The 20,516-nt window shown below is 45.1% G+C and overlaps 2 protein-coding genes and 1 long non-coding RNA gene across 3 annotated transcripts in view; all 3 read right to left on the bottom strand.

Annotated features, from left to right (window-relative positions):
- The window catches only part of LOC139571465 (stonin-1-like), a 31,470-nt gene extending 28,377 nt beyond the window's left edge, over positions 1–3,093 (bottom strand). The window contains exon 1 of the mRNA XM_071394359.1: positions 2,885–3,093. The gene's annotated coding sequence lies outside the window, so the exon portion shown is untranslated. The remainder of the gene's footprint in view (positions 1–2,884) is intronic.
- A 4,852-nt stretch (positions 3,094–7,945) lies between these two features.
- On the bottom strand, positions 7,946–16,368 carry LOC139571463 (uncharacterized). The gene is made up of 4 exons (XR_011674302.1): positions 16,255–16,368; positions 14,253–16,158; positions 13,903–14,151; positions 7,946–8,046 (listed from the first exon to the last, which is right to left on the bottom strand). It is a non-coding gene; the product is annotated as an uncharacterized lncRNA (long non-coding RNA).
- A 26-nt stretch (positions 16,369–16,394) lies between these two features.
- On the bottom strand, positions 16,395–18,819 carry LOC139569766 (uncharacterized). Its single transcript, XM_071391138.1, has 5 exons — positions 18,706–18,819; positions 18,164–18,611; positions 17,519–17,843; positions 16,633–17,346; positions 16,395–16,483 (listed from the first exon to the last, which is right to left on the bottom strand). The coding sequence occupies exons 2-4, from the start codon at positions 18,283–18,285 to the stop codon at positions 16,672–16,674; spliced, it is 1,122 nt and encodes a 373-aa protein (XP_071247239.1). The 5' UTR covers positions 18,286–18,611; positions 18,706–18,819; the 3' UTR covers positions 16,395–16,483; positions 16,633–16,671.
- Between the last annotated feature and the right edge of the window lie 1,697 nt (positions 18,820–20,516).

Raw genomic sequence — 20,516 nt, 5'->3', positions numbered from 1 at the left:
TTCAATATATCCACATAATTTTCTTTCCTCATGATGCCATCTATTTTGTGAAGTGCACCAGTCCCTCCTGCAGCCCAACATGATGCTGCCACCCCCATGTTTCAAGGTTGGGATGGTGTTCTTAACCTGCAAGCCTCCCCCTTTTTCCTCCAAACATAACGATGGTCATTATGGCCAAACAGTTCTATTTTTGTTTCATCAGACCAGAGAACATTCCTCCAAAAAGTACAATCTTTGTCCCCATGTGCAGTTGCAAACCGTAGTCTGGCTTTTTTATGGCGGTTTTGGAGCAGTGGCTTCTTCCTTGCTGAGCGACCTTTCAGGTTATGTCGATATAGGACTTGTTTTACTGTGGATATAGATACTTTTGTACCTGTTTCCTCCAGCATCTTCACAAGGTCCTTTGCTGTTGTTCTGGGATTGATTTGCACTTTTCGCACCAAAGGACATTCATCTCTAGGAGACAGAACACGTCTCCTTCCTGAGCGGTATGACGGCTGCGTGGTCCCATGGTGTTTACACTTGCGTACTATTGCTTGTACAGATGAACGTGGTACCTTCAGGCGTTTGGAAATTGATCCAAAGGATGAACCAGACTTGTGGAGATCTACAATCTACAAGGCCTTGAAATACATCCACAGGTACACCAATTGACTCAAATTATGTCAATTAGCCTATCAGAAGCTTCTAAAGCCATGACACCATCTAAAGCCATCATTTTCTGGATTTTTCCGAGCTGTTTAAAGGCACAGTCAACTTAGTGTATGTCAATTTCTGATCAACTGGAATTGTGATACAGTGAATTATAAGTGAAATAATCTGTCTGTAAACAATTGTTGGAAAAATTACTTGTGTCATGCACGAAGTAGATGTCCTAACCGACCTGCCAAAACTATAGTTTTAGCCAAAACTAAAACTATAGTTAACAAGAGATTTGTGGACTGGTTGAAAAACAAGTTTTAATGACTCCAATCTAAGTGTATGTAAACTTCCAACTTCAACTGTACCTATGTGAGAGTGGTTTCTCGGCCCTCACTAGCATGAAAACTAAATACAGGCACAGACTGTGTGGAAAATGATTTAAGAAAGACTCTCTCCAATACAACTGTCTTTACCTCGGTTCACAATTTCGAAGAACAAATAAGGTTTTATATGTAAGATGGTTAAATAAAGAGAAAAATGATTGATTATTATATTATTATTTGTGCCCTGGTCCTATAAGAGCTCTTTGTCACTTCCCATGAGCCAGGTTGTGACAAAAACTGACTAATTCTAATGTTTAATAAATGTATCATAGTGTGTGTGTGTGTGTGTGTGTGTGTGGCAGGTGTACAATGACGGCAAAAAACAACATTTGAAAGTGTGCTGACCCTGGTGCTAGAGGGGGTACGCAGCTGTTGGTTAAATGTTTGAAGGGGTACGGGACTATAAAAAGTGTGGGAACCATTGCCATAGGTGAACCTGCAGAAGGATCATTAACGGGTTGTCAGCCGCCGGCGCGGGGCTGTGCTCCAAAAACAAAACGCTGCTGTGGGCTGGGTCCCCCCACCTCTCCCTTCCATCGGCGCGGGGTTCTTGGCCGGGAGGGTGGCTTCCGGTCCTGCCGAGCTCGGTTCCCCGCATCTCCATGTCGCCTGGGTTGCGCCCGACTGTCTACACACCCCCTTTCCCCGTTAGGCACGGCCACATGGTGCACCTGTGGGCAAGTGAGTCGGGCACGTCTTAAGGGGATCTGGGGTTGCCAGTGAACCGGGTCTTCCCGTCTCGGTATCCAACATCAAGAGCTTGGATCTCACCCAGGTCCCTTGCGCTGCTCCGGGTACCTAGCCAACCGCTCTGCGCTCCGGCGCAGGCGGGGGATTAAGGTCTCCCCTCCCGTCGATTCAGCAGCGGCGGAGCACATTTCAAACTCAAACTTTTTTGCTCCGTGAACTGTGGTCTCTCGCTCTGGCGAATGGCGGGTGGGGGAAAGGACAAACTAAAGGGTGTGCAATGCGTGGGCCCACTGAGTGAACATTCTGAACCTTGTTTGAATCCAGTATGTCACATAACCAAGGAGCTATTGAAATTAGAACGTTTGAAAAATTCATGTGAAAACATGTGAAATGATAAATGGACAAACTAAACGGTGTGCAATGTCAAGGCCCACTGAGTGTACGTTCTGAACCTTGTTTGAAGTCAGTAGGTCACATCACCAAGGAGCTATTGAAATGTAACATTTTGAAAAATTCATGTAAAATTTAGTAAGATGAAAATGGACAAGCTAAAAGGTGTGCAATATAGAAGTGTAGTCAGTGGACATTCTTAACCTTGTTTGAGTCAAGTAGGTCACATGACCAATGAGTTGTTGAAATTCAAAGTAAAAGAAGTTTGTACTTTGTTTAAGCTCCCTAACTAATTAAAATAGGAATACAAAAAGCTGCTCACATTTACACATGTTTATTAGCTTTGGAAAGCGAATTAATGTCCAAATCATGAAAATAAGATTACATTTATTTGGAGTCTGTGGCTCAAGTGGTTTGAAAGCACGAATATCCAAGCTGAAACTGTCTTTACCTCGGTTGACTACCCATACTAGTTTTTCAGCAAATAATATGACTGAGATTCAGGTAAATTGTTAATGTATAGGCTGATTCCGTTATAAAGCAAATTCCACTCTTATTTTGTTCAAGAAAAGTAAATGTTTAAGATAGTTAAGATTCGATTTGCCCTGAATAGAATAGACAACTTTGCACGGTGTTGTTAACAGAAGTTGTCCCCAAAACAGAAATCGGCAATTGTGTAGCTTTGCTTGTTTCTTTTAAGTTGCTTTGAAAGAGCAATGAGATGGAAGTTGTCAATTGAGTTGCTAGAGGAAACTCGCGATGAAATCCAAAATACTCACGTTCTCCACAAATCCAGAATGAACAACAATCAGGACATGATTCTTATTTTCAGTTAAAACAGCATAAATCCCAATATGCAAGTCCGAAAGGTTTTTCTCAAAATGGCAGAGGGAGCGCGAGAAAGCTGCCGATTTCCTATCCCCTTTAGTCTACCGGGGAAAATTAACAGGACGTCCCTGCTAAAAGAATAGCGGAGCGTGTGAAGGAATGGACCGACGGATGCAAATATTTCTCCCACATCTCATCTGACCGAATGATGACGAAGCTTTTGACGTGATTGGGAGTCTGTTTTTGCCAATGGTAGAAGTGGCCTGAGAAGTAGTTATTGTAAGTTATTGTCTACAATAACAAAGCGATAAAACATTAGCCTACAATGTTTCTAGTGCAAACAGACATTAGCCTCCTTAAATGTTACGTTACATCGTTTTCACTGCAACCAGCTGGACATATACATTGTTATCATAAGCCTAATTGGAAGCTTTATGAATACAATAGTGTCCTTTAACTTTATACAACAGTAATACAAAAGTAGCCTAATAAAGCAAATTTTCGGGATCTGAATCTTTTTTCCTTTCCAGGGGATTGACTCGTGAGAAATTGGATTAGAACAAAAAAGGGTGTCTGTCAAATATCCTCTTCCCCGATCCCAGTCAACTCACACGGATTAGGACAGGGACAGAATGTGTCTGTCAATAAACCTCTTCCCAAACTCCAGCCTTGTCAACTAGGTTACATCAGCAGTGTAGGCCTAATTACAGGCTATGGAGACTGGAGAGGCTAGGTAATAAATGATGACCAACTAAGAACATCTGAAGAGAGTAAAACAGAGATTTGAGTTGCAGTCTGGCAGATGTTTACAGTGGTGCCCCTTCTTTCAAGGCAGGTTACATTTTTGTTGTTGTTGCCTGTTTTGCATGTTATTTTGGTATGAATACGTGTCACATCAGTTTGCAAACAATGTAAACAAATATTTTACAAATCATTGAATTAATAAATCTGCATACAAAAATTCTCTTTTTTGCTTTTCGACCTAGCTCAGTGCTTTCTGTGGTGGTGTGGCAACCAGTGTAGGGGTTGGTGATGTTCTCTAGTTGAGCCATGATTGACTCAGTGTTCTGTCACTCATTGGGACACTATGTCACTACAAAATCTACTGGGAGAGCTCTAAAATGCAAGCCTCTTGGGTGCTGCCATAGAGTTACATTAGAAGTGCCCATCCAAGGCTCAAGGTCATGCCACAGATACAATTACGTCACATCACGTTATATCTACAGTAGCTTTGATTGTACTGATCATGTCAACATCATACTTTCAAAATCTTCGCTAGCAAGCTAGACAAGCAGTCATCTTCATGAATCATGTCGACAATCTACTGGCAAATCCTTTTAATATGAAAATATATTTTTTTTTTTAAACTTACCGGTGCTCATCGGCCATTGGATATCAACATTACACAATTGTAAATTCAACAAAGTGGTTTGGTAGGAATCAGTGGCTAACTGTAAGCGTTGCAAAGCAGTCACTAGCATGCTATTCAGTGGTGTGGGTGTGTGGTCCAAGTCACTGTTTAATATCTATGCAGTCACTTTACCCCTACCTACATGTACATGTATTACCTCAACTAACCTGTATCTCCCCACATTGACTCCGTACCGGTACCCCCTGTATATAGCCTCGTTATTGTGATTTTATTGTTGCACTTTTATTTTTTGACTTTATTTTATTTAGTACATATTATTCTTAAAACTGCATTGTTGGTTAAGGGCTTGTAAGTAAGCATTTCACGGTAAGGTCTACACCTGTTGTATTCAGCACATGTGACAAATCAAATTTGATTTGGATTTGATTTAACCTCTCTGGGATAGGGTCTTGTTTCCTGAATTTCCGCCTGACTGACGTGCCCAAAGTAAACTGCCTTTTACTCAGGCCCAGAAGCCAGTATATGCATATAATTGGCAGCATTGGTTAGAAAACACTTTGAATGAACACAGAATTGATATGGCAGGCGAAAAACTAACCAGAATTCTTTTAATTTTTAGGTCCTAGGCTTTGACAATGGAAAGCTATGGGTCCTATGTAATTCCGGCTCCCAGCTTGCAATTGCAAGAATTTGGAGTTTTGGTGAAGAGAGCACAACGCGCACTTACTAATTCTACTTTCCTATTGAACATACTACTTTCCGTATGAAATATTATAGTTTATATACATTTTAGGGTACCTGAGGATTAATAGAAACGTCATTTGACTTGTTTGGACAAAGTTTAGCGGTAGCTTTTTGGACTCCTTTGGCTGCATGTTGAACGAGTGGATTACTGAAATCAATGGCGCCAACTAAACTGACTTTTTGGGATATAAAGAAGGATTTTATCTAACAAAACGACCATGTTGTAGCTGGGACCCTTGGAATTGCAAACAAAAGAAGATATTCAAAAGTAAGTGATTCATTTAATCGCTATTTGTGTAGCCTGTGCTGGTTGAAAAATATGTTGTGGGGCGCCGTCCTCAGACAATCGCATGGTATGCTTTCGCTGTAAAGCCTATTGTAAATCGGCCAACGCAGTTAGATTAACAAGAATTTAAGCTTTTAAATTACATAAGATACTTGTATGTTCATGAATGTTTAATATTACGATTATTTATTTGAATTGCGCGCCCTCCAATTTCACCAGATGTTGTCGACAGGTGTCCCGGTAGCGGGATGCCAATCCCTAAGAAAGGGTATTTTTTCCAAGCTTAAAAAGATAAAACAGTCAACACCGTGGGCCAGAAAAGGTTGAAAACATTGGCCATGGTGTCAAACCAGCATGACTTCTGCCGTGTACAAAACAACTGGAAACTCGGAACTGGGTAATCTCAGACTTCAGTGAGTTCAACACAACTGCGAACTCAGATAAAAGAGCTCAGACTGGGAAAATACGTTTTGAACGGTCATCCAACTCAGAATTCCATGTCGGGAACTCGGTCCTCTTTCTAGAGCTCTGACCTGAAGATCACTGACATCATGATTCAACCTTGTTTTTCCCCCCTGAGTTCCCAGTTGTCTTGAAAGCACCATCAATCCAGAGAATGCCAGACTTTGATGACAAAAAATGTACAAAATGTGCCCACAAGGACCGCAGCACCACCTTCCTGTTCAAGTGAGCATAGCACAAGGTGAGTCCAAAAATATATTGTATGCTGCTGCATAAATGATGTAATATGCCATTGAGATGTGTACAGTGCCTTCGGAATGTATTCAGACCCCTTGACGTTTTCCAAATTTTGTTACATTACAGCCTAATTCTAAAATTGAATAAATAATTTCCCCCCATAATGACAAATCAAAAACGTTTTTTTAGACATCTTTGCTAATTTATAAAAAATAAACAGTAGGCTAAGTTATGAGGGGGAAAGGGACAAAATTATTTGACTGGACATGACTTGGAAAGGCACACACCTGTCTATATAAGGTCCCACAGTTGACAGTGCATGTCAGAGCAAAACCCAAGCCATGAGGTTGAAGGAATTGTCCAAAGAGGTCCGAGACAGAATTGTGTCGAGGCACAGATCTGGGGAAGGATACCAAAACATTTCTGCAGCATTGAAGGTCCCCAAGAACACAGTGGCCTCCATCATTCTTAAATGGACGAAGTTTAGAACCACCAAGACTCTTCCTAGAGCTGACCTAACTGAGCAAACGGGGGAGAAAGGCCTTGGTCAGGGTGGTGACCAAGAACCCGATGGTCACTGACAGAGCCAGTACGTCACTGGGGCCAAGCTTCCTGCCATCCAGGAGCTATATACTAGGCGGTGTCAGAGGAAGGATATCCTACTTGAGTAAAAGTAAAGATACCTAAATAGAAAATGACTCAAGCAAAAGTCACCCAGTAAAATACTACTTGAATAAAGGTCTAAAAGCATGCTTGCTGCTACGCCACCATGTCTGTGTCAATGACTGACTTCAACTGTATTCCTACACTTTGCACTTCAAAATAAATCTCAGCTCGGTTAAAAATACACACAAGAATAACTATTTTATTTATCAGTGATTCAGGAGTAACATTAAAACAGAATAATATTCCCCACCAACATTAGACAACTATACAGAAAACAAGTACATGAAGTCAACGATGAGAATTTGATATTTGATATTAATATTATGAGATTGAGATGAACTAAAATAGCAGTGCAGATGGTACTCTTTTGCTAAGTGTAGAGATGTACACTGCTCAAAAAAATAAAGGGAACACTTAAACAACACAATGTAACTCCAAGTCAATCACACTTCTGTGAAATCAAACTGTCCACTTAGGAAGCAACACTGATTTACAAAAAATTTCACATGCTGTTGTGCAAATGGAATAGACAACAGGTGGAAATTATTGGCAATTAGCAAGACACCCCCAATAAAGGAGTGGTTCTGCAGGTGGTGACCACAGACCACTTCTCAGTTCCTATGCTTCCTGGCTGATGTTTTGGTCACTTTTGAATGCTGGCGGTGCTTTCACTCTAGTGGTAGCATGAGACGGAGTCTACAACCCACACAAGTGTTGGAGAAGAAAGTAAAAGTGTAATATGTGCCATATAAAAAAGCTAACTTTTAAGTTCCTTGCTCAGAACATGAGAACATATGAAAGCTGGTGGTTCCTTTTCCTTTTCCACAGCAGTTTTGCCTCCCCCTGCTGCCTTACAGAAGTGCTCTCCCCTGTACTGGCTGTGGCCAAATTATTTTATTTCAGGCTTGACACATATCTTACAGCGGAAAGCAACAGGTAACCTCCTCTTCCTCACAGGTCCATTACCAGCCTTCGCATCTCTCCTCCTCAAATCGGTGGACCTGGTCAGGGGGAGGCCTTTATGAGGGTGGAAGCGGCAGCAACTCTAGCATTAGGGGGTTTGCTTGTTGGTAGGCGCCGCTTAGCTGTCCTCCTGACCCCCTTGTTGCTTCTGGATGGAGCTGGCTTCAGGTTCTTGTCTACAGAGGAACACACGTAGTGGCTTATTATAACACATTACACAAAGGGAAATTGCTATAGTCAAACACACAAATGTGAATTTAAGAGAACTCACCTTTGGGGGGGGGGGGGGTCTGTTCAGAACTGGGGGCCAACATGGACTGCTGAATTTCAGGTGTGGGGGAGGGGGGACAACCTTCCGGTTGGAGCTGGTATCGGTTTCTTGTCTACAGAAGGACAAACAGGCATTAGTGTCTTAATGAACACAATATATTCCTATATTTAAACATTTGTTACTTTAACGAAAGTTTATTTTAAACGAACACATTCATTTTTTGGGTAATTTATTGTTTTCTTTTCATTAACAAGTTGTATTGATTATTTATTGTTTGAATTGTTTCTTTTTGTAAGATTAACTAATCAATAAACTAATCAATAAATAAAAATGAATTTCAAGGGAGAAAAAGTGCTTTCATTCAATTATTATTTATTTCACAGGGAATGTCATGTGTGCACCAACCCAGTATGATGTCCCCTACACCTACTGTACAAGTTAAGGTGATTTAAAATGAGCTAAATGTACAAGAGATTAACAATGAATGTCGTAAAAAATAAACAAGAAATAACATATGTACAAAAACTACTTCAAAATGTACACACCAGTCAGAGTTTACTGGCCCTGGCTAGCACCATGCTGGGACCTCATGAGTGCCAGCCACTCCTCCACAGTTTGGCTGCCAGAGGTAGTGGCACAGAATTGCACAGTACCATACATACTGTGTCCAAATTCAGAAGTTTTAGGCTTGCCACATTTAGAGCAGTTATGTCCTTCGTATGGCTTATGCGCTCTGACTTTAGTCCCAGACTCCAATCTCTTCCTCCATTTGGTGGTCCTGGAGACCTTGGGTCCACCAGCAGGAGGGGGAAGAGGAGTGGAGGTCGAGGGCAGGTCTTGGGAGACTGGAGTTATAGGGAGGGAGGTGATAGGCAGACTGGGTGGCGGTAGAGGTGGCAGTGGCTGACTAGTGGCTGCTCTGCCACACTGTGTAGCCTGCCCCGTTCTTTTTTATTTTATTTATTTTTATTTTTATTTCACCTTTATTTGACCAGGGAGGCTAGTTGAGAACACGTTCTCATTTACAATTGCGACCTGGCCAAGATAAAGCAAAGCAGTTCGACACATACAACAACACATAGTTACACATGGAGTAAAACAAACATATAGTCAATAATACAGTGAAAAAAAAAATAAGTCTATATACAATGTGAGCAAGTGAGGTGAGATAAGGGAGGTGAAGGCAAACAAATATATGTATAAATAAATAAAAATATAAAAGGCCATGGAGGCGAAGTGAGTACAACAGCAAGTAAAATAAAAACTAAAAAAAACACTGGAATGGTTGGTTTGCAGTGGAAGAAAGTGCAAAGTAGAGACAGAAATAATGGGGTGCAAAGGAGCAAAATAAATTAATAAATAAATACAGTAGGTAAAGAGGTAGTTGTTTGGGCTAAATTGTAGATGGGTTATGTACAGGTGCAGTAATCTATGAGCTGCTCTGACAGCTGGTGCTTAAAGCTAGTGAGGGAGATAAGTGTTTCCAGTTTCAGGGATTTTTGTAGTTCATTCCAGTCATTGGCAGCAGAGAACTGGAAGGAGAGGCAGCCAAATGAAGAATTGGTTTTGGGGGTGACTAGAGAGATATACCTGCTGGAGCGCGTGCTACAGGTAGGTGCTGCTATGGTGACCAGCGAGCTGAGATAAGGGGGGACTTTACCTAGCAGGGTCTTGTAGATGACCTGGAACCAGTGGGTTTGGCGACGAGTATGAAGCGAGGGCCAGCCAACGAGAGTGTACAGGTCGCAGTGGTGGGTAGTATATGGGGCTTTGGTGACAAAACGGATGGCACTGTGATAGACTGCATCCAATTTATTGAGTAGGGTTTTGGAGGCTATTTTGTAAATGACATCACCGAAGTCGAGGATTGGTAGGATGGTCAGTTTTACAAGGGTATGTTTGGCAGCATGAGTAAAGGATGCTTTGTTGCGGAATAGGAAGCCAATTCTAGATTTGACTTTGGATTGGAGATGTTTGATGTGAGTCTGGAAGGAGAGTTTACAGTCTAACCAGACACCTAGGTATTTGTAGTTGTCCACATATTCTAAGTCAGAGCCGTCCAAAGTAGTGATGTTGGACAGGCGGGCAGGAGCAGGCAGCGATCGGTTGAAGAGCATGCATTTGGTTTTACTTGTATTTAAGAGCAGTTGGAGGCCACGGAAGGAGAGTTGTATGGCATTGAAGCTCGCCTGGAGGGTTGTTAACACAGTGTCAAAAGAAGGGCCAGAAGTATACAGAATAGTGTCGTCTGCGTAGAGGTGGATCAGAGAATCACCAGCAGCAAGAGCGACATCATTGATGTAAACAGAGAAGAGAGTCGGTCCAAGAATTGAACCCTGTGGCACCCCCATAGAGACTGCCAGAGGCCCGGACAACAGACCCTCCGATTTGACACACTGAACTCGATCAGAGAAGTAGTTGGTGAACCAGGCGAGGCAATCATTAGAGAAACCAAGGCTGTCGAGTCTGCCAATGAGGATGTGGTGATTGACAGAGTCAAAGGCCTTGGCCAGGTCAATGAATACGGCTGCACAGTATTGTTTCCTATCGATGGCGGTTACGATATCGTTTATGACCTTGAGCGTGGCTGAGGTGCACCCATGACCAGCTCTGAAACCAGATTGCATTGCGGAGAAGGTGTGGTGGGATTCGAAATGGTCGGTAATCTGTTTGTTGACTTGGCTTTCGAAGACCTTAGAAAGGCAGGGTAGGATAGATATAGGTCTGTAGCAGTTAGGGTCAAGGGTGTCCCCCCCTTTGAAGAGGGGGATAACCGCAGCTGCTTTCCAATCTTTGGGGATCTCAGACGACACGAAAGAGAGGTTGAAGAGGCTAGTAATAGGGGTGGCAACAATTTCAGCAGATAGTTTTAGAAAGAAAGGGTCCAGATTATCTAGCCCGGCTGATTTGTAAGGGTCCAGATTTTGCAGCTCATTTAGAACATCAGCTGACTGTATTTGGGAGAAAGAGAAATGGGGAAGGCTTGGGCGAGTAGCAGAGGGGAGGGCAGTGCTGTTGTCCGGGGTAGGGGTAGCCAGGTGGAAAGCATGGCCAGCCGTAGAAAAATGCTTATTGAAATTCTCAATTATAGTGGATTTGTCGGTGGTGACAGTGTTTCCTATCTTCAGAGCGGTTGGAAGCTGGGAGGAGGTGTTCTTATTCTCCATGGACTTTACGGTGTCCCAGAACTTTTTTGAATTTGTGTTGCAGGAAGCAAATTTCTGCTTGAAAAAGCTAGCCTTGGCTGTTCTAACTGCCTGTGTATATTGGTTTCTGGCTTCCCTGAAAAGTTGCATATCACGGGGGCTGTTCGATGCTAATGCAGAACGCCATAGGATGTTTTTCTGTTGGTTAAGGGCAGTCAGGTCAGGAGAGAACCAAGGGCTATATCTGTTCCTGGTTCTAAATTTCTTGAATGGGGCATGCTTATTCAAGATGGTGAGGAAGGCATTTTTAAAAAATGACCAGGCATCCTCTACTGACGGGATGAGATCAATATCCTTCCAGGATACCCCGGCCAGGTCGATTAGAAAGGCCTGCTCGCTGAAGTGTTTCAGGGAGCGTTTGACAGTGATGAGTGGAGGTCGTTTGACCGCTGACCCATTACGGATGCAGGCAATGGGGCAGTGATCGCTGAGATCTTGGTTGAAAACAGCAGAGGTGTATTTGGAGGGCAAGTTTGTTAGGATGATATCTATGAGGGTACCCGTGTTTACGGAATTGGGGTGGTACCTGGTAGGTTCATTGATAATTTGTGTGAGATTGAGGGCATCAAGCTTAGATTGTAGGGTGGCTGGGGTGTTGAGCATGTTCAAATTTAGGTCGCCTAGCAGCACGAGCTCTGAAGATAGATGGGGGGCAATCAGTTCACATATAGTGTCCAGAGCACAGCTGGGGGCAGAGGGTGGTCTATAGCAGGCGGCAACGGTGAGAGACTTGTTTTTAGAGAGGTGGATTTTTAAAAGTAGAAGTTCAAATTGTTTGGGAACAGACCTGGATAGTATAACAGAACTCTGCAGGCAGTCTTTGCAGTAGATTGCAACACCGCCCCCTTTGGCCGTTCTATCTTGTCTGAAAATCTTGTAATTGGGGATGAAAATGTCTGAATTTTTGGTGGTCTTTCTAAGCCAGGATTCAGACACGGCTAAAACATCCGGGTTGGCAGAGTGTGCTAAAGCAGTGAACAAAACAAACTTAGGGAGGAGGCTTCTAATGTTAACATGCATGAAGCCAAGGCTATTACGGTTACAGAAGTCATCAAAAGAGAGCGCCTGGGGAATAGGAGTGGAGCCAGGTACTGCAGGGCCTGGATTCACCTCTACATCACCAGAGGAACAGAGGAGGAGTAGGATAAGGGTACGGCTAAAAGCTATGAGAATTGGTCGCCTAGAGCTACTAGAGCAGAGAGTAAAAGGAGGTTTCTGGGGGCGATAAAATAGTTTAAAGGAATAATGTACAGACAAAGGTATGGTAGGATGTGAATACAGTGGAGGTAAACCTAGGTATTGAGTGATGATGAGAGAGATATTGTCTCTAGAAACATCATTGAAACCAGGTGATGTCATCGCATATGTGGGTGGTGGAACTGAGAGGTTGGATATGGTATAGAGAGCAGGGCTAGAATCTCTACAGTGAAATAAGCCAATAAACACTAACCAGAACAGCAATGGACAAGGCATATTTACATTAAGGAGAGGCATGCTAATCGAGTGATCAATAAGGGTCCAGTGAGTAGAGGTTGGTTGGGGTCGTGGCGATCCAGACAGCTGGCCGGGTATATGGCTATCGGTAGCAGCATAGGATGGAGGTCTGTTTGTAGATACCTCGTGCGTTTCCGTCGGTAGGTTAGTGGGGTTCCGTGTAGTGGGGTTCCGTGTGGTAGAGGGGATCAATCCAAATTGGCAAAATAGATATAGTGACCCAAGGAAAAAATAAAATAAATAAATAATAATAATAATAATAGTTGTCCGATATACTTGTTCAAATAGCAGCCGATAAGACAGCTAACGATTAGCGGGCCTCAGATGAGCGTTCAGGTAACGTCGGGACGGAGGTGCCAGTTGGATAAATCCCTCGGGCAGATAACGTCGGCAGTCAGTCGCGGCAGTCAGTCGTGAAGGCCCGGTGGGGTTCCGTATCTGCAGCAGCAACAAAAGAAACGGGTCCGGATGGTGATGGAACTCCTCAGCTGGCTAGCTCCAGAATGATTTGAGTTTGCTCCGGGGTCGACGTAAGCCAATAGTCACACGGTTTGCAGCTAGCTAGCTGCGAAATCAAGGTGCAAGTGTCCAGAGCCTGCGGCTGGAATCCGGGGAAACTGAGAGAAAAAGAGTCCCGGAATGCTCCGGTCCGAGTCGCGTTGCACAAAAGTGCCGGTAGATTATCGAGCTAAAGGAATAGCTGATGACCACTAAACGTGGGCAGCTGAAACACCAACGCTAGCCAGCAAACCGGCTAATTTCGGGGCAGCTACAGATTAGCTTCTGGCTAGCTATCGGAGTAGCTTCTGGTTAGCTTTCAGGCTAGCTTCTGAATTAGCCCCTGGCTAGCTTCCACGATGGATTTTCAGATTGAGGTAAATAATACTTTTTGTAATTGGTGAAGCGGGTTGCAGGAAAGCTTTTGCAGGAAAGCTTTTGTAGTTGAGTTCTTGGATAATAAAATAGATAAAAGATATGCGAAGAAAGGTGTAAATATATATATATACAGGACACGAACAATACGGAACAGAAAAAGACGTCTGAACTGCTAAGCCACCTTGGACCACCGGTTCTGTCCTCTGGCAGCTGGTAGGTGCTGCTGGTTGATGGGGCTGGCAGCGGTGATGTGCTCCTGACTGCAGTGTGGAAGAGGCCTGACTCCTCCCTCTCTGCAGTCATGCTGTCCCAGGTCTGGAGCAGGGTCACTCTCTCCAACACTGTCAACCAGTGAACTACACATACAACATACCAAAATATAAAAAACTTACCACTGTGTCAAGGTCAACTTGTTGACCTCAAACAGTTGCAGCCTTGTGTCGGTATTCAAGTTTGGGCTGCCCAGCACCATGATCCTGATTCTCCTGTAGTCCCCCAGGATGGCAGCCCACCTGTTGACCCGGTTTCCAAGCACCATCTTGCCAGCAGGATGTTTGTGGCACAGCCTAACAAAAATGGCCTCTACTATCCTGCTGGTGTTGGGCCACTGAGCAGGTCCAGAGCCTTGCCCAAGCAGGTAGCTGAAGGTAGATTAAGTTAACCAAAGGAAACATCACGTTAATGAGAAATACACTCATGGTTTTATGTGTGTGGTGAGTTTAGAACAATGTGCAGTACGTACCGCTTCATACTCTCTTCCCCCTTCACGGTTGAGCTCTTTGAATTGTTGAAGCGCCCCTGCAGGACTCGGTCCCGGAACCTCTCGGGTTAGGAGACTGCCGCCTTGTCTCTCTCTGGAAGATTTCCCCAGAGAGCCATGATCTCCTCTATGTGCCTATTAGAGATCCATGGCCCCTCCAGCAGCCTCAGCAGACTCTTGGCCAGGAGGACCACGTGCTGGTATCCACTAACCCCATCAGGTCCTATGTACTCCTGGAAATAGAAGAGTCATGGGGAAGGGTTGGATTACTAGTCAGATTAATAGTTAATGAATGGAAGGAAACTTAAGCAACGTGAGCTGTTTAGGATGTGGATAGGCACTTAAGTCATCCTCTGTGTCCTGACTGGCAGCGGGTGCAGTGTCCACCTCCTCCGTAGTGTCATCAGGGGGTGTGATGACAGGTACCTGGGATGGGTTGAGTGGGCTCAGTGGGCGGTGGAGTGGCCTTCCTGAGTGGAGGGACTGGTGGGAGACTGTCATTGAGCGCGTGCAAGGAGATGGTGGGGTCATCCTCCTCCTCAAGCGCTCCCAGGTCGTCCTCCTCCCTCAAATATTTTTTTTATTTCACCTTTATTTGACCAGGGAGGCTAGTTGAGAACAAGTTCTCATTTACAACTGCGACCTGGCCAAGATAAAGCAAAGCAGTTCGACACATACAACAACACAGTTACACATGGGATAAACAAACATACAGTCAAAAACACAATAGAAAAAGTCTATATACAGTGTGTGCAAATGAGGTAAGATAAGGGAGGTAAGGCAATAAATAGGCCATGGTGGCGAAATTATTACAATATTTCAAGTAAACACTGGCGTGATAGATGTGCAGAAGATGGATGTGCAAGTAGAGATACTGGGGTGCAAAGGAGCAAAATAAATAAATAAATACAGTATGGGGATGAGGTAGTTGGATGGGCTATTTACAGATGGGCTATGTACAGGTGCAGTGATCTGTGAGCTGCTCTGACAGCTGGTGCTTAAAGCTAGTGAGGGAGATATGAGTCTCCAGCTTCAGTGATTTTTGTAGTTCGTTCCAGTCATTGGTAGCAGAGAACTGGAAGGAAAGGCGGCCAAATTGGCTTTGGGGGTGACCAGTGAGATATGCCTGCTGGAGCGCGTGCTACGGGTGGGTGCTGCTATCGTGACCAGTGAGCTGAGATAAGGCGGGGCTTTACCTAGCAAAGACTTATAGTTGACCTGGAGCCAGTGGGCTTGGCGACGAGTACGAAGCGAGGGCCAGCCAACGAGAGTGTACAGGTCGCAGTGGTGGGTAGTATATGGGGCTTTGCTGACAAAACAGATGGCACTGTGATAGACTACTCAACAAATTGGATGCAGAGGCTATTTTGTAGATGACATCGCCGAAGTCGAGGATCGGTAGGATAGTCAGTTTTACGAGGGTATGTTTGGCAGCATGAGTGAAGGATGCTTTGTTGCGAAAAAAGAAGCCGATTCTAGATTTAAATTTGGATTAGAGATGCTTAATGTGAGCTGGAAGAGGAATTTGCAGTCTAACCAGACACCTAGGTATTTGTAGTTGTTCACATATTCTAAGTCAGAACCGTCCAGAGTAGTGATGCTGGATGGGCGGGCAGGTACGGGCAGCGATCGGTTGAAGAACATGCATTTAGTTTTACTTGCATTTTAGAGCAGTTGGAGGCCATGGAAGGAGAGTTCGTCTGGAGGTTAATTAACACAGTTTCCAAAGAAGGGCCAGAAGTATACAGAATGATGTCGTCTGCGTAGAGGTGGATCAGAGAATCAGGTGTCCCGTCTGGGACATCCGGGTCCTTACCGAGGTTGGACTCCAGCTTCTGGTCAACAACATCTGTCTGGGAGAAGAGATACTCGACCCCAATGAGTTCCCCTTAAACAGAGAGACAACAAAAAAGGGAGTAGTACATAAACAGAACCGCACATGTTTTAGTGTGTGTGTATAATTGTACAATTTATAAATACATACCAGTGTACTTTGCAGGCCTTGTGTGATCCTTCACAAGACTGCAGCCCATGAGCTTCTGCCTCAGCTCATTGATGGTGTACTGGGCTACACCATCATAGCGGTGCAGGGTCTGCTTTTGTCCCCCCCCCCTCCCTCCCTCCCTCCCCTGCAGCTTCGGCACGGTCCTCATTCCACCCAACCAACCCTTCAAGGAGGTAGGTCTGAAAGTGCTCGGCACACGTACTTGTTCCTATAAATGACAACAACAAGAAATAAGAACTCCTCACATGCACACAGTTGTTAACACACAACATGACGGAACAACATGACCCAGCTTTACATTTAACATATCAGGAATGAAGCGGTGGAGGTGGAAAGATTCCAGGGAGGTAGACCCACATGAGCAGCGCAACACAGGCAGGATGACCCCTCCCTTGGTCACATCCTTGTTGGTGTAGATGCTGACACCAGGGGGGTCCTGAATGCAGACCAGGTGTTGTCTCTGGGTCTGCCAGATGGCCTGCATTCTGTCACGGTCCAGGAGCCGGATGCCCATGGTGTCTGCTCCCCGATGAGACGCTCGGTCTCCTCCGCCCCGCTCGTGCGGCGACGACAGTGCCGAGCCATCTCCTTCGAGCTGATTCTTTTCATCACCAGTGCATCGCTGAGCCCCGTGATGTGGCTCTCCTTGAGTTCCCCTCGCTTGGCCTCCCGCAGGCGCTCCACATCATCTGCACACCACACCAACTTGCAGGAGGTGAGCCGCTGCAAAAAGAGAGCATACAGAGGATGGCTCTCTGTGGTCACTCCCCGAGCAAAACGACGGATGAGGTGCCACACATCCAGCCGGACGATGAGCTCATCCCACTGGCTGAACATGGCTGCCGTCTTCCCCTTTCCCATCAGGGCGCAGCAGTCCCGGTCGACATAGAGCAGCTTGGGAGGTGCCACTCCAGCTCTGCTGTAGCGCTGCTGGAGGCCAGCTGCCATGTGGAGCAGGCCCTCTCCTTCGCTGTCAGTGAGGACCGTAATGAGCACCTGGCCGTACTCATTGCCCATGTTTGTGGCCCACGCTGCTGTCCCTTGTGCTGCCCCAGCTAGTTTCTTGGTCACCTGAGGGCCGTCAAACAAACACAGACAGACAAACACACAGTCATGTGAGTGGACACTAAGTTTCACGACTACAATACATTTATTAAGACATTATAAAATAAGTCATAATAATTTATTATTAATTTGATTGTCTCTAACTAGTATTATTTCTGGTCAAAACATCTTAAATCACCTTCTTGGTTGAATCCATCTTCAGGATGGACCCAAAGGTGGAGGTGACTCTGGCCTTGAAGTCCTCCAGCTGGAACAGAACGTCGTAGCCGTGGACAGTCAGCAGCCACTGGGCTGAGGGCACATCCAAAAAGGGAGGAGGAGGTGTTACCCTCAGCGGTGCTGCACCTGGGACTACAAAGTGGTCACAGACGGACAGGTAGTCCAGGGTCCGACTCATCCAGGTCAGGCTGTGCTGCTCCCTCAGCTGATTGTACAGCCTGGTCACACTGTTCCCCAGTGTCCTCTCTCTCATCAGCCTGACCACCTTCAGGTCACAGGACAGCCTAATAAACAGAGACGATTGGGTCAAAAAGAGGAGAAGAGGGTGAGGAGTGTGTGGAGGGGGGGTTCTAGAAACACTTTGATAAGGGAAGGAGGGGCACGGCGAAAGGGTGACTTTGAAACACTTTGCTTTGTTTGGACAGTTCCTGATAAGAGATCATCGGTCAGACATTCAGATCAAAGAGCTAAATAACATTTCAATTGGGCTTTGAAACATCAAAACCTCAGTGTTGACAAGAACCTACTTTCTTACACTATACTTTTTTCTGTTTTTCCTCAAAGTGAACAAGAGCTTTGATTTTCAGGGGTGTGAATTACTAACCTGTAAGTCAAGATGGCTGGGAACTTAGAGCGATGACTTGCGTCCAGCTGGTTCAAGACATCCAGCGACCATCCTGCTAGCTTCCTCTTACAGATGCGGCACTCCAGGTATTCTGTCCCCATATAATACCAGTCATCCACGTCAAGCTCCCTCCAGACCGTCTTGTACACCCCACAGCCTGAGCTTTTAACGCTTGCACTGTGGCTGGGTGCAAACAAACTTAAAGGCCCAAAGGCGGTAGGGCATCCAGAGGCAGAACGGCCGGAGGAAGTAGGCGGTGGGAGAAGCTGGAGGCTGATGGATGATGTTAAGAGGCAGAGGAGGGGAGTACCACAGCTCGAGCTGGCTTTTCAGGACACATTTGAGCTGCTTGTCCTTTGTGAAATTGGCCAGACTGACCCACTCTTGCTGCTCCTTTGGGAGGATCTGCTTACATTCCTCAGACCTGCTACAGAGCAGAGAATCAATACATTGCTTTTCCATCCCCACACAACCAAAAGTGAAATGAAATAGCCAAGTCATAGGTGAGATGAGACATTTACCTGAGCGTCAGCAGCAGGCTGAACTGGTCCAGCTGTTGGCTGGGAGGTTGACTGTGGCTGAGGGGCAGTAGGAGCTAGTACAGCAGGGGGTGCGGTGGGGGTGGGAGCAGTAGGAGCTAGTACAGCAGGGGGTGCGGTGGGGGTGGGAGCAGTAGGAGCTAGTACAGCAGGGGGTGCGGTGGGGGTGGGAGCAGTAGGAGCTAGTACAGCAGGGGGTGCGGTGGGGGTGGGAGCAGTAGGAGCTAGTACAGCAGGGGGTGCGGTGGGGGTGGGAGCAGTAGGAGCTAGTACAGCAGGGGGTGCGGTGGGGGTGGGAGCAGTAGGAACTGCTACAGGAGCACAGGAGTTAGTCTCACAAAATATTTCAGAGAAATAAGTGAAATAATTTAAACTAGAATAGAGCTTCAGCTTCAAAACATGTTAACAACCAATGCATTTTGGTTTAGTTATGATCAGTGTTGGTAGAGATTAGGAATCTAGGTTAAACTCAATCTACATTTAAAAGCTACAAACGACAGATATATAGCGGGTAGACATCTACAAGCAAGGTATAGGCCAAGCAAACTGATGCAGACTGAAATACAGGTTGGAATGGTTGCAAGACAAGACAAGCTACAGTAAACTTTATTGAGATAAAGGAAAAAACAAGTCCCAAACAGGCCAGAAAGTGGCTTAAAGAGATCTTAACAATGGTAGTTAGAATGTAAGGTCACTATACCTCTTCCTCTCCTTGTCTTTGGCCTCATAAAGCTCTTTGTAGGTAAGGGACTTGTGGTTCTCAAAGCCAACAAGGCGCGAGTCCTCCTGGTCAGATCGGGGGGGCAAGGTCCAATCCCGTACCCTGCATTCCTCCACTGCCCTCTGGACCTCAGGAAACAGGTTGGTATACCTGTCCGGATGGTTGGGAACATTTGATAAATTGTATTGTGATTGACTGATTTCATGTTTATGTCATTTTTTAAGAAATTACAACTATTTAAGGAAAAGAGTACCAGTGAAACCGGTCCTTGTTGACCATTTCAGGAGACATGTCTGTGTCCCCCATCTCCCTCTCTTGCTGGTGAGAAGCCAAGACCATGAAGGCATAGCCTACATCGTGGCTTAGCAGCCACTTGAAGGTTTGACCACGGTATTTGCCGAACTGGATGGCACTCTCACTGTCCACCAGTCAGCTATCATCTGGGTCACCCTCTCTGGCTACCACACAAGCCTTTTCTTCTCCTTCACTTGTCGTGGCTTCAGCACCCAGACTACACCTGTACACTGTTCCTCCTGGATGGTCCTGGCAACCCTGGCAGCCTCTTCAGATGGGCACCAGAGGGCTCCCAGCGGAAAGCAAGGGTGTGATCGTTATCCATTCTTCCTTTCATTAAGAGAGGTTATTCACACACATGTTACTTGTTGACAGCAACACAGTGGACCACATAGCTACGCTGCTTACAGTAGAGCCCATACAGCGTTAAATGTCAATTTGATTCTACATATAACCTTAGATAACTGACCCATACATCGTTAAAAGTCCATTTGATTCTACATATAACGTTAGCTAGCTGGCAAGTGTGCGTTGTATATATAGTACACTGTAAGTTAACACTGTAAGTGAACTACATTGGCTGAAAATCAAAATGTATAATAACGTTAACTAGTTAGCCAGCTAACTATCAATTATTACCGCCCTTTATTATACATTTTTAGCTAACGACAGGAATCGTTTTCAAGAAAATCGACGACTGAAACTCACCTTAATTCACCTAAATAGACAACTGTGTAACGAAATCCGCGATGAAATACAGCTAACGTTACCTTTACGA

The sequence above is a fragment of the Salvelinus alpinus genome, chromosome 3, assembly GCF_045679555.1.
Source record: "Salvelinus alpinus chromosome 3, SLU_Salpinus.1, whole genome shotgun sequence".
NCBI lineage: Eukaryota > Metazoa > Chordata > Actinopteri > Salmoniformes > Salmonidae > Salvelinus > Salvelinus alpinus.
Note: the sequence above shows the minus strand (reverse complement) of the source record. Positions and strands in the feature narration are given on the sequence as shown.